Source organism: Gossypium arboreum, chromosome 11, assembly GCF_025698485.1.
Source record: "Gossypium arboreum isolate Shixiya-1 chromosome 11, ASM2569848v2, whole genome shotgun sequence".
Taxonomy (NCBI): Eukaryota; Viridiplantae; Streptophyta; class Magnoliopsida; order Malvales; family Malvaceae; genus Gossypium; species Gossypium arboreum.
The window spans coordinates 16,224,970-16,237,982 of NC_069080.1; the positions used below are offsets into that span (position 1 = coordinate 16,224,970).

The 13,013-nt window shown below is 29.3% G+C and overlaps 1 protein-coding gene across 1 annotated transcript; it reads right to left on the reverse strand.

The window, feature by feature from the left end:
• Positions 1-2,161: 2,161 nt before the first annotated feature.
• Positions 2,162-2,937, reverse strand: LOC108489506 (15.7 kDa heat shock protein, peroxisomal). Its single transcript, XM_017794103.2, has 2 exons — positions 2,691-2,937; positions 2,162-2,562 (listed from the first exon to the last, which is right to left on the reverse strand). Exons 1-2 carry the CDS (start codon positions 2,827-2,829, stop codon positions 2,276-2,278), a joined length of 426 nt encoding a protein of 141 aa, XP_017649592.1. The 5' UTR covers positions 2,830-2,937; the 3' UTR covers positions 2,162-2,275.
• Between the last annotated feature and the right edge of the window lie 10,076 nt (positions 2,938-13,013).

Consider the following 13,013-nt stretch of genomic DNA (forward strand, 5'->3'; position numbering starts at 1 on the left):
CTTTCTACTAACAAATCTATTAAAGCTATACAATTGTAATGACAATTACATATGTCGGTTATTCTACCCAAATGATCCAAAAAAGATATTTACGTAAATGACCCTGATTAAAAAATAATCACCTAAATGACTTGAAATGAATAGTAAAATTGGACTATGGGGGCCAAATGGTCGGCACCACTATTTTTTTCTAACACAACCATTGGCTGATGGTTGTGTCAAGGGTTAATTTTTTTTTTTTGTGGTTTTGGACATTAGATGGCTGGCACCCATGTATTTTTTTTTTAAACTATATCATATTGATCTATATTTATACCAGTATTTTAAAAAAAAATTTAGGTTGCTGACGCACTGATGGTTGGCACCCCTTTATTAGATAAAAAATAATTTTTTAGGGTACTGGCACACTGATGGCTAGCACCGCTTTATCTGATTAAAAAAATATTTTGAGTCAAGTGCTGGCCAACAAAAGCCCAAAACAGTACTAGCTTGCTAGCATGTCCGGCGCCGACTGACAAAGGTTCACGCTGACACATTGAACCAACAAAAGAGGATGAGAATATTGCAACATTAACTCCTCCTCGTTTCCCTATCTTTTTTATTTCCCAAGTTTGATTATAAATTTTATATTTTAAAATAATATTAGACTACTTATCATGTTAACCATTATTGCATCATTCACATTATTATTAAATTTAAATTAATATACACAATTAAATTAATTTTTTCATAAAATTAGAACTTGCTTTAATAATTTTCATCTTTTATAATAATTTAAATAAACATTGCTAAATTATTGTTTCTTTTATTTTTAAAAATAATATGTAATATATTTATAAATTTAGAAACAATTAAATAGTATTTAAAAATTAATTTAAAATTAATTTAAAATTTTTAAATTTAAAAATAACGTATAAATATATTTATAAAAGAAACTTATCTTATAGATGAAATTAATTTATAATTGAAAATATTTACGTTATCTTTATATTTTAAAATTTAATTTATAAATAAATTTATCTTATATATTTAGAAAATATTGTTTATTTTCTTGATAAAACTTACCTTATAGATTATGATTTTGTAACTTTAAATTATAGATTATAATTTATCAACGTTTATTTGAATTATTATAAAAGATAAAAATTATTAAAGTAGGTTCTAGCTGTTATGAAAAAAATCTAATTTAATTGTGCATATTAAATTTAAATTAATTTTAAATTTAATAATAATGTGAATGATATAATAATAATTAACAATATGATAAGTAGCCCAATATTATTTTAAAATATAAAATTTTAATCAAATTTGAGAAATAAAAAAGATGGAAAAAAGAGGAGACGTTATGTTACAATATTCCCGTCCCCTTTTGTTAGGTCAGCGTGGGCCTTTGTTGGCCGGCACTTGACCTAAAAATTATTTTTAATCAGATAAAAGGGTATTGACTATTAGTGTGCCAGCACCCCAAATTTTTTTAAAAAAAATACTGGTATAAATATATACCAGTATGATAATATTTGAAAAAAAATATATGAATGTCGACCATTTAGTATACAAAAACACCAAAAATTATTTTTTAACCCCTAACACAATCATCAGCCAATGATTTTGTCAGAAAAAATATTAGTGCCGATCCCTATAATCCAAAATTTACTGTTTATTTTAGGTTATTTATGTAATTATTTTTGAACTAGTGCTATTTACGTAAATAATTATGTTTTTAGGTCATTTGGGTGAAATAGTCATATTTGTCAAATTATATATTTATGTTTTTTATTTGTATTATATAATAAGTGTTTTAATTTAATAAATATTTAATTACACTTTATATTTTCGGATAGAAAATTTACGAATATTAGAATTAAAATCGATTATATTAATAAAATTTTAATTTACCCAATTAATTTTTATACATTTTATTTTAATATACATACATTATTACTTAATTAATATTATGAGTCAAACAGATCATCAATTTGATTAAAAATTATAGAAATATTATATAATTAAAATAAATTAATTTATTCAAATTTTATTTTTTAATTAAAAAAGGCAAGGTTTTATCCAAAGTCCATTTTGATACAATTTTAGGATTTGTAATTTTAATAATTTAAAAATTGAGTATAAACAGAAATGTCTAATCATATAGACAGAAGAAATGTATATGAATTGGATTTGTTTATTTATGATACATGTAAAAATGGGTACAGCTTTTTTATTTTCATAATAAATTAAGTACAACATTTATTCAAAGCGTAAAGCTTGTTCCATTTGCTCAGAGTTTGCTAGTGATGTTAACATTTCGCACTTTAGAAGGCTTTGGAGTTGAATCTTTTGGAGCAACAATTGTGAGCACACCGTTTTCTACTTGGGCCTTAATCTGCTCAATCTTCACATTTTCTGGCAATTCAATTTCCCGAGAAAATTCAGCTTTCCCTGACCCTCTCTCCGCAACATGCCAAACAGTATCTTTCGTGTGACTCTCCTCTTTAATACCCTCTCCTTTTATATGCATAATATTCCCATCTTGTATCTGCACTTTTATATCCTCCTTATTGTATCCTATATATACAAATTCACCAACCCAAACAACAAATCTCAGCTTAGACTTTGATTTTGGTGGAGGATATTGCTAAAAGAATGAAGGAAAAAAAAAAAAAAAAAGGAAGAGTGTGGGGTGGAAGTTAAACCTGGGACGTTAAACTTGAAGATGTGGGCACTGGGGGATTCGAGCCAATCCATGAGAGCGGGTGATCCAGACCATTCACGGAAGATTGGAGGGCTCCAAAAGAGGCGCCTGAATGGGTGACCCAATATACCATCTGCCATGGCGTGTCTCTCAGCTCTCAATTATCTATTGACGTTGAATGCGTACAGAATGGAGGGCAGGCAAGGGGGCTATAAGTTGATAAATACGAGGGGGGATGCCAGAAGAGTCGAGAATATCCAGAATGTTCTTGGGGCTTGGGCTTTATATTTTATTATGGGATTTTTATTCGTATCCTTGTTTTATTTTATATTTTCATATTTCATGAATTCACGCGCGCGTTTTAGTTCTCTTGGTTAAATTGTGCTATTAGTTCTTGTACTTTATGAAAATTATGGATTTAATCATTTTACTTTAATTTGATATTTTTAGTCCTTGAACTTTTCAAATTTTAAAGTTTCAGTCCTCTCTATATGATAACTACTAAATCCATAAAGTTAAGTTCTGCTATTTTCCAAATCTTATGCAACAAACATATTACTCACTATATATGCGTAATGTCATGTCAACTTATTATTTCCACATATTACTCACTAAAAGTTCAGTTAATGGACTAATGATTGACATTTGTATTAATATTGAGATTTCGGAATTTGAATAGTATAGGGACTTAGAATGACCCAATTAGAAAATATGGACTAAACCTATAACTGTACGCATAATACAAGACTAGTAATTGAAATTAATCAAATTAATTTAAATGTGATAGTTTGGGTCGAACTAAAATTTCAAAATTAAGTAAAGCATAAGGATTAAAATTTATCAATTCAAAAGTATAAAACAAAAATTAATTGAATTAAAATATATGGATTAAATCCACAACTTTAACAAAATATAGAGACTAATAGCAAAATTTATCCTTTTGGTTCATTATGAGAAAGATAGATAATAGGCTTAATTTATGATTTTACCCTTAAAATATACCCATTTTCTCATTTTGGTACCTAAATATTTTTGTCCCAATTTGATATTTAAATATCAATTTCCTCTATTTTTGGTTCATTTTGTAACGATCGTTAAAAAAATTTGTTAAACAACTTTAGCCAATGAAAAAGCATCATGAGGTATGTTTTGGCTAATGAAAAAAAATGTCCCGTGACAATTAGGTTTAGTTAAAACAAAAACAAAAAATTTGAATTTTAAAAAATAAAAAATATAATATTAAATATTTAAATATTAAAAAACATTTTTGATTTTGACTGATCGTTGATAGGCATCGCTCGACCGTTGACTAGTAATGTGGTACTATTAGAACACACTATGTGTCCTTTTTATTTTTAATAATTTATATATTATATTGATTAAAATGTAAAATATCATATATATATATATAATATATATAATTTTTGTTAAAAAAGTTTAAAAATATTTTTATTTTTTAAATTATACGTATTATATATAAACTAATATTTACTACTTGCCCATTTTAATAACATATCATCGATCATTATCCTTGTAAAATCAACTCATGTAATTTGGCCTGATATGACATATACAATACCTATGTTGTGCACAGTCTCATAGGCTTCAATGTCGATCAATCGCATCCTGTATTCCGAGTGCCTTATCAGAAATGATGCATATATCAAATTGCTGCACAACATGTCTTCTCAAGTTAGTTAAGCAAAAGTCCCAAGCATCAACGATTTCTTGTTCAACAATTGCAAAAGCTATTAATAAGATTTTTCGATTATCATCCAGTGCAATAGCCAACAACAAGTTATGTTCATATCTCCCGTACATAAATGTGCCGTCAATTTGGATTGATGACTTACAATATCGGAATGCTTCAATGCATGTAACACCCCCTAACCCCAAACCGTCGCCGGAACAGGGCTACGAGGCATTACCGGAATATTTTAACTGTCGATAGTATAATATAATAATTGAGTCCCTATCTTGAACTCTCAAAGTTCAAGCACGTATTAAAAGTAGAACGGGACTTGTTCGAATATTCTGAATTTTTTTTTTATAAAAATTTCGACAGCATTTCTGCTTATTTTTACTAAAACCTCCTGCAAATTCAAACTAAAACAACCAGCACCAATTTTTCACATTCATATAACTAATATTTATAACACCAATTCACACCTTATGTCTATTCAAATTTCATTTAAACTCAAATTTAACTATTAAATTTTCAACATATTTTCTTAATTCTGAAATTTTCCTCAATTTAGTCCCTAAAACACAAAACTTATAGCTTACTTTGCAATTCAATCCTTATATCTATTTTAACTTGAATTTCATTCAATTAAACCCTATTTCATTTTTTATTCAACATGAACAATATTTAGAATTCTAATAACTTTCAATATATTAATTTAATTTCATCAAAACTTTGTTCTAAAGCTTTTAAAACATTAAAATTAAATAAAAGGGCTAAATTAACTTACCTATTAAACTTTCAAACCTTCAAACCCTAATTCTCACTTTTTCTTTTCTTTCTTCTTTCTTTCTTTCCTTCCCCGCTTTTGTTTGCCTATTTCATTTCTTTTCTTTGTTCTTTACTTTATTTTCTTTCTTTTATTTGTTTTAGTTGCTAATAATATATTATAATTTAATTTAATCAATCAATAACAAATATCTAAGAAAAGCCTTAGATTTTTTTTTACAGTTTATGCCGCCTCATCTATGCTAATTGGTAAAATTGCTAGTTTGGTCCTTTTTATTTTCTATTGATCTATAATTGAACCTTTGCCCTTTATTCAATTTAGTCATTTTTACTAATCACTCTAAATTAAGCTAAATTCACCTAATTTAAACCTAATTAAACACATCGCTAGACTCATAAATATTTCTAGTAATTATTTCAAACTCGATTTACTAAGACGGAGGCCCGATAATGTACTTTATTCAACTGTCGATAATCAATGCATAACCGCATAGAACCATCTTTCTTTTTAACAAACAACACTGGAGCTCCCCGGTGAAATGCTTGGTCTAATAAATCCACGATCTAGTAAATCTGTGAATCGCACCTTCAACTCTTTCAACTCGATAGGCGACATTCGATATGGAGGTATAGAGATTGGTCTTTGTGCGGATACACTTCAATAGCAAATTCAACCTCTCATTGGGTGGTAAGCGGCAATTCTTCTTGAAATACATCGAAAACTCACATACGGTCTGATCGACTACACCGACTTCCAACTAAATCGAATTAATAACATATGCCAAATATCTTGAACAACCCTCTGAAGTAATTTATTAGCTTTCATTACCGAAATGATGCGTGTCGGACCAATGATACGGATGCCACTTACTTCAACTCGTCCCCATCCTCATCGAATCTGAACCTCTTTTGTAACAATCCAAAATCACCCCATATTCGGATAACCAATCCATGCCCAAAATTATATCAAAGTCCCCAAATGGCATAATTAACAAGTCAACCGAAAAGTTTTATTTCAGTATAATCAGCGGGCATATTAGATGACTGATTCACTAACACTGTTTGCCCCAACGGACTCGACACCTCAATAGACACTCTAGACATTTCGGATTTTAATTTTTTCAACTCAACTAAATTCGAATTAATGTAAGAATGTGAAGATCCAGGATCAATTAACGCATAAATAGGCTCAGAATACAATAGAAATATACCTGTAACAACATCATGTGCATCGCCTTCTGCTCGTTTTCTGACCACATAAGCTCTAGCTGGTACTCTGGCTTCAGATTGCTGAGTAGCAATATCACTGCTCCTTCTACCAGCACCTCCTCTGGAAGCCGAATTACCTCTACCTGACCCTCTGCCTCTAGCAGTAGATACTGATCTTTGTGATGATACAGGTGCAGCACTATCGGTATTCGGACAGTCTCTGATAAAATGGTCTGTAGAACCACATCTAAAGCAACCTCTAGTTACTTTCCAACATTCACCTAAATGCCTCTTTCCACAATGTCCACATTCTGGAATGTCCACATCTAGAGGTGGACCTCGTATACTACCAGTAGATACCGTCTTCTGTTTTCCCTGGCTTCTTCCACCTCTGTCTGATCTAAAACTGAATCTCCAACCACCCTGAGATTCTTTTGGTCTTTTAATTTGAGGTTCCAAGCTAGTAGTTCCGTGACGCTTCCCATTGGTCTAACACTTTGAGTCTTTTTATTAAAGCCCAACACTTGTTCTACCATTTTAGCTCGCTCAATCAAGTCTTACTTACCATACATAACAATAAAAAAAAATTCAGCAATCAATAATAATTAAAATTCGAATTATAGTAATACACACCGTAATTCTCCCGTTTCACCGGAAAAAGTACATTATCGGGCCTCCGTCTTAGTAAATCAAGTTCGAAATAATTACTAGAAATATTTATGAGTCTAGCGATGTGTTTAATTAGGTTTAAATTAGGTGAATTTAGCTTAATTTAGAGTAATTAGTAAAAATGACTAAATTGAATAAAGGGCAAAGGTTCAATTATAGATCAATAGAAAATAAAAGGACCAAACTAGCAATTTTACCAATTAGCATAGATGAGGCGGCATAAACGTAAAAAAAAATCTAAGGCTTTTCTTAGATATTTGTTATTGATTGATTAAATTAAATTATAATATATTATTAGCAACTAAAACAAATAAAAGAAAGAAAATAAAGTAAAGAACAAAGAAAAGAAAGCAGAATAGGCAAACGAAAAGCAGGGAAGGAAAGAAAGAAAGAAGAAAGAAAAGAAAAAGGAGAATTAGGGTTTGAAGGTTTGAAGTTTAATAGGCAAGTTAATTTAGCCCTTTTATTTAATTTTAATGTTTTAAAATCTTTAGAACAAAGTTTTGATGAAATTAAATTAATATTTTGAAAGTTATTAGAATTCTAAATATTGTTCATGTTGAATAAAAAATGAAATAGGGTTTAATTGAATGAAATTCAAGTTAAAATAGATATAAGGATTGAATTGCAAAGTAAGCTATAAGTTTTGTGTTTTAGGGACTAAATTGAGGAAAATTTCGAATTAAGAAAATATGTTGAAAATTTAATAGTTAAATTTGAGTTTAAATGAAATTTGAATAGACATAAGGTGTGAATTGGTGTTATAAATATTAGTTATATGAATGTGAAAAATTGGTGCTGGTTGTTTTAGTTTGAATTTGCAGGAGGTTTTAGGTAAAATAAGCGAAATCTTGAAAATTTTATAAAAAAAATTCAGAATATTCGAACAAGTCCCGTTCTACTTTTAATACGTGCTTGAACTTTGAGAGTTCAAGATAGGGACTCAATTATTATATTATACTATGAAAATTTTTAATAATTGTAAATTATTAGTAAGTTGTCTAATATGTCCGGTAATGCCTCATAACCTCGTTCCGGTAACGGTTTGGGGTTAGGAGGTGTTACAATGCAGGACTTGAATGTCTAAAAAAACTATAACGGCCCGATAGTCGCGAGTGTCAGAAAATACATTTTCAAGACTCAATTACCATAAATCGGACTCGTAAATATTTATAATAAATATTTACGAAGCTAGTTATGTAATTAGGTTTTGGTTAAGTGAATTTGTATAAATTAAGAGTAATTAGGTATAAGGACTAAATTGCATATAGAATGAAAGTTGAATTATAGATTAAAGAAAAAATAAAAGGACTAAAGAAGTAATTTTGCCATAGTTTATAAATGAGGCGGCATAAGGGTGAAATTATTATAATATTTTAAGTTAAAATATATATATTATAATATGTTATTTAATATTTAAGTATATATATGATATTATTATAATAAAACAAATAAATAAAAGAAAAGGGATAGAAAACCAAAACGAAACAGAAAGAAAAAAGGAAGAAAAAAAGAAAGAAAAGGGAGAAAGAAGGAGACGAAGGGCTTTAGGACTTCAAAATTTTCAAGTTCAATCGGTTAGTTAATTTAGTCCTTTTTTTATAATTTTTATATTTTTGGAATCTTGGTGTTAAATACCACCTGACCCATGTCGAAATTTTAGAAATTATTGAGTTTTTAAGTGTTGTCTATGTTGAATAATTTTAGTATTAGGGATTAAATTGATAGATTTTAAGTTAGAAATGAATAAGGATTGAATTGTAAAATAAATTGTAAATTTTGAGTAATAGGGACTAAATTGTGAAAATTTAAAATTTAGGGATTTAAGTGAAAATATGGAGTTAATTTTAGTTTAAATTGAAAATTGAATGAAAATATAGAATTAAATGTGAAGAAATAAAATTAGTCTCGGTTCAAGGACTAAATTGAGAATTAGGCAAATATTGAGTAAAAATTAAAATATTCAATATGAATTTGAATTGTGTTGTATTGGTGAATTTTAATTGTTTAAATTCCATAGCTAATGTCGTACTAGAATCCTTGACCAAAAAGGAAAAAGATAAAGTTGACGTCGAATAGCTCGAAATTTCTAATTTATATTTCTATATTCCGAAACTAGATATTAATTGTTGTATTTTTTGATTTAATGCATATTGTAAGTTTTGAGGTGAGTATTTGACACTTTGACATTGAATTTAATTAAAGTTGATTGAATTGTTTGAATTGATATATATATTATGAATGTATTGATTATTGAATTGAAATGAATATATCTATGTGTGCAAATATGATAATTGAATTTTGGTTGTATTTGAAAAGTGAAATTAAACATTATTAATTGTATCGAGATGAGTCGAATATAGATAGCATGTCATAGGATTGGAAGAGTTCAGAGACTTCTTCGATTTTGAGTCGATGAAATACTGGGTGTCAATTTATCAATTCGGATTTATTCGATGAGGCACTGGGTGCCAATTCACTTCGGTTTAACCGATGAGACACTAGGTGTCAATTTACTACTTTGAATTATTCGATGAGGCATTGAGTGCCAAACTGCTGTGTTTGATTGGATCCGTGTATCCGTCCGATTCCGAATTGTGTTAATAGGGGTAAGTAAATAATAAAGTTCTATAATTGATATTGAAATGACATGATATGAGAAATGGAAGTGATATAGTAAATTGAAAATAGAATGTGAAATATGTTGTAAATACATGGAATATATGAGTTATATACTCATGAATTGAATATGGAATGGATAATGCCATTGTTTAAATGAAATGTGAATCAAATTGTGAAAAGCTATTTATATAGCAAGTATGAGAATTGGGATATTGTGAAACATATGAATTATGATATGCTATCATGTATGAATTCAAAGAGTTGTCATATGGTAGTTGTGATGATTTTTAAATATTAATATGTGTCCATATTTCAATTATACATTTGTAATCTATTGTCTCTAATTATTCAGATTATAAAAATACCACTGAGTTTTACTTAGCGTACGGTTTTGTTTTCCGTACACAGGTTAAGTACTTAACTTTTGATCGCTAATTCAGCATCCAATAACGATCCCAATCTCAAATGTGGTGATGTTTATCCTTTTGTGTCGGCATGTACCTAAGGTGTCTAAATAATAGTTCTTTTGTGGATTAAATGTAAATTAGGTTATAAATTTAATATTGGTTTGGTATATACATATAAACATGTGTTTGTTTTTGAAGTTTTATTATGGCATGCTAAATTGATGTTTAAATATTCATAAACTAGGTAAAATGGATTAAATATGGTATGTTTATAATTTGAATTTGAATAATGTTTTGCTAATATAAATTGATGATATAAATGTGGTACCAATGAGGGTACATTAGTTAGGCACCTAGGATGATTATTTTGATATGTTTTGAATGTGTTTGATTGTGTTTTGAACTGGTTAAACGAATGATTTTTTAATTGTTAATATCTAAGCTTGCAAGAATGGTAAACTTGTTATTTAAGGTACATTCTGGCCATATGGTCGTGTGAACCCAACAGCTTTGAAAATTTTTAATATTCTCGAAAAATTCTCTGAGTATCTGAATTAGTTCCGACTTGTTTCTAACGCGTATTTTGGGTCTCGAAGGCTCGAATAAGGGACAGTATGTATGAGTTTAATTAGTTCTGACTAAATATTATATGATACACAATGTTTGAAATTTATGTCTGTTTGATCTGTAAACTTCAGTAATGCTTTGTAACTCGGTTCCAGTGAAGGATACGGGTTGGGGGTGTTATAAAGACAATGGAAAATTCTTTTCCCTTAGACCATCCGATTTTCATAATACGCAGGTTCTGTTTGCAGATTGATGATAGTGCTTGGGACATACTAATTCAGTACCTTCAACCATTGTCACAAATCATTATATGATTTTTCCCACTCGTTAGTCATCTTTTCCATTTCTCTCTGTTTTGCAACCTATGCCTTGTAGTACGACATGGTGTAATCGTACTCACTACGAATATTAGTAATCAAAATCAACACGAAAATTCTAGGATTTGCTTTCACCATAAGTAATATAATGTTAGAGATAATGTTAGAATCCAATTTCGGATAATCATGGGACATAGTTGCAACAACACAAATATTTCACCATATGTAAGACAATGAACCCCGTCTTATTTCTCACAGATGCCATGATTGTCCATGGATATCTACCGTCAAGCATTGCACTCGCATCAAATTTTTTGGCTCACGATTTTGTAACATGGAAGTTGACCCCATACTTTGTGCTATACCACTTTACTTCAACAACATCTTTGGAGGAAAATTCCATTCCAACTTGTAAATCGTCGACAATTGTAGAAGAACTCGCATAACCTGATCTTCTATGAGTAAGTTCTGGAAATTCTAACCTATCTTCAACATCAATGTTGACATTAAGCATGTGGTGTGGAGGCTCATATTGTAACACCCCTAACCCGTATCCGTCGCTAGAACAGGGTTACGAAGTATTACAAGACAACAGAATAGTAAATCATTCAAATCATACATTAATACAAACATAATCAAATTGCTTGGACCTTAAGAAACTCAAATACTAACCAAAATACAAAATCAAAATGACATTAATCGAGTCAAAAACACATCAAAACCAACCTAATATGTGTCTAACCAATGTACCCTAATTGGCACCATAATCATATACAATTTAATCTCAAAATACACATTAATTCAATTCATCAACTCATTCAAGCAGTAGCAAATCAAAATACCTAACAAAGTTACCACAACCACAACAAATCAAATATATGTAAGTCACACATACTAGCATAACAACTATACCTCATTCTCACACCCTTTGCAAATTGGTTATTTGCACAAAATATCATTCATAACATTTACATAAGCCAAACATGAACCAAAACAACACAATAGCCTATACATCCTGTATAATCCGAATTTAACGTTTCAAAAACTACCGAGATAAACTGAATAGTGTGACTTGAGTACCAGTCCGATTATCCAACCTTCCCAAAATCTACAATGACATTAAACAACACAAGTAAACTTAATGAAGCTTAGTAAGTTTGACGAGATAAACAAAAAAATACCGAATTAACTATAATAAATCAAATAATAATAAAACTAATCTATGATAACTCACTGTCATTCACAACTTCAATCAATAAAGACATCCGTATTCAAATCAATACAAAAATAAATAACAATGTTTCAAATTCATTAAATAAATTACCTTATTGAGATTTTTCCATTCGAAGAACGACTTACGGATAAGAGTACATCGTCAACAAAAGCTCATAAGAGCTGGACCTCCTAAATACGCCAACAGAAGCTCAAAAGCTAAACAGAAGCTCGTAAGAACAGATCCACCCAATCACGCCAAACAGAAAGTAAAACACGAGAATTTGCAAAAAATGCTAAGCCCCAGTTTACTTGGGTAAAATGCCGATATCTCCCTCCAATGCCATCTCCACTCAGAACCCCCATCATACACCAAATCACGAATGTACTCAAATCCCGCGTTTAATTCAGATCGATTATCCAATTAATATTATAATTCAAACAATAATTCATTTCCAACAATAGAATATATACATAATACCAATCATCAATTTATACAAATATTAAATTTTAACCGTACAAACTTACCTGGAGTGAATTGTAGTAATTGCAGAAGTTCATGGACTATTTCGCTAGTTTTCCTTTTTCAAGAGTATCTATGGGATCTTGATCTAAAATATAAAATTACTTATTTATTAGCATATATTTCATTTCCAATCCATTTTACAATTAATACCCTTTTATTTTTAAAATTTACGGAATTACCCTAAACTTTTACAATTTAATCCCTTAATTAATTAATCTATCAATTTAACTAATTTTCTCAAATCAATAATCTATCCAAATATTCTAAGTCCTCATACAGCCCCTAATAAACCTAAAATTCACTATCAAACCCTAATATTTTG

Excerpts from the sequence above, each read along its gene's own strand:
- LOC108489506 (XM_017794103.2), bottom strand. The coding sequence starts at position 2,829 with ATGGCAGATGGTATATTGGGTCACCCATTCAGGCGCCTCTTTTGGAGC. Across the intron at positions 2,563-2,690 it reads CTTCAAGTTTAACGTCCCAG|GATACAATAAGGAGGATATA; the intron begins GTTTAACTTCCA and ends TTGTATATATAG.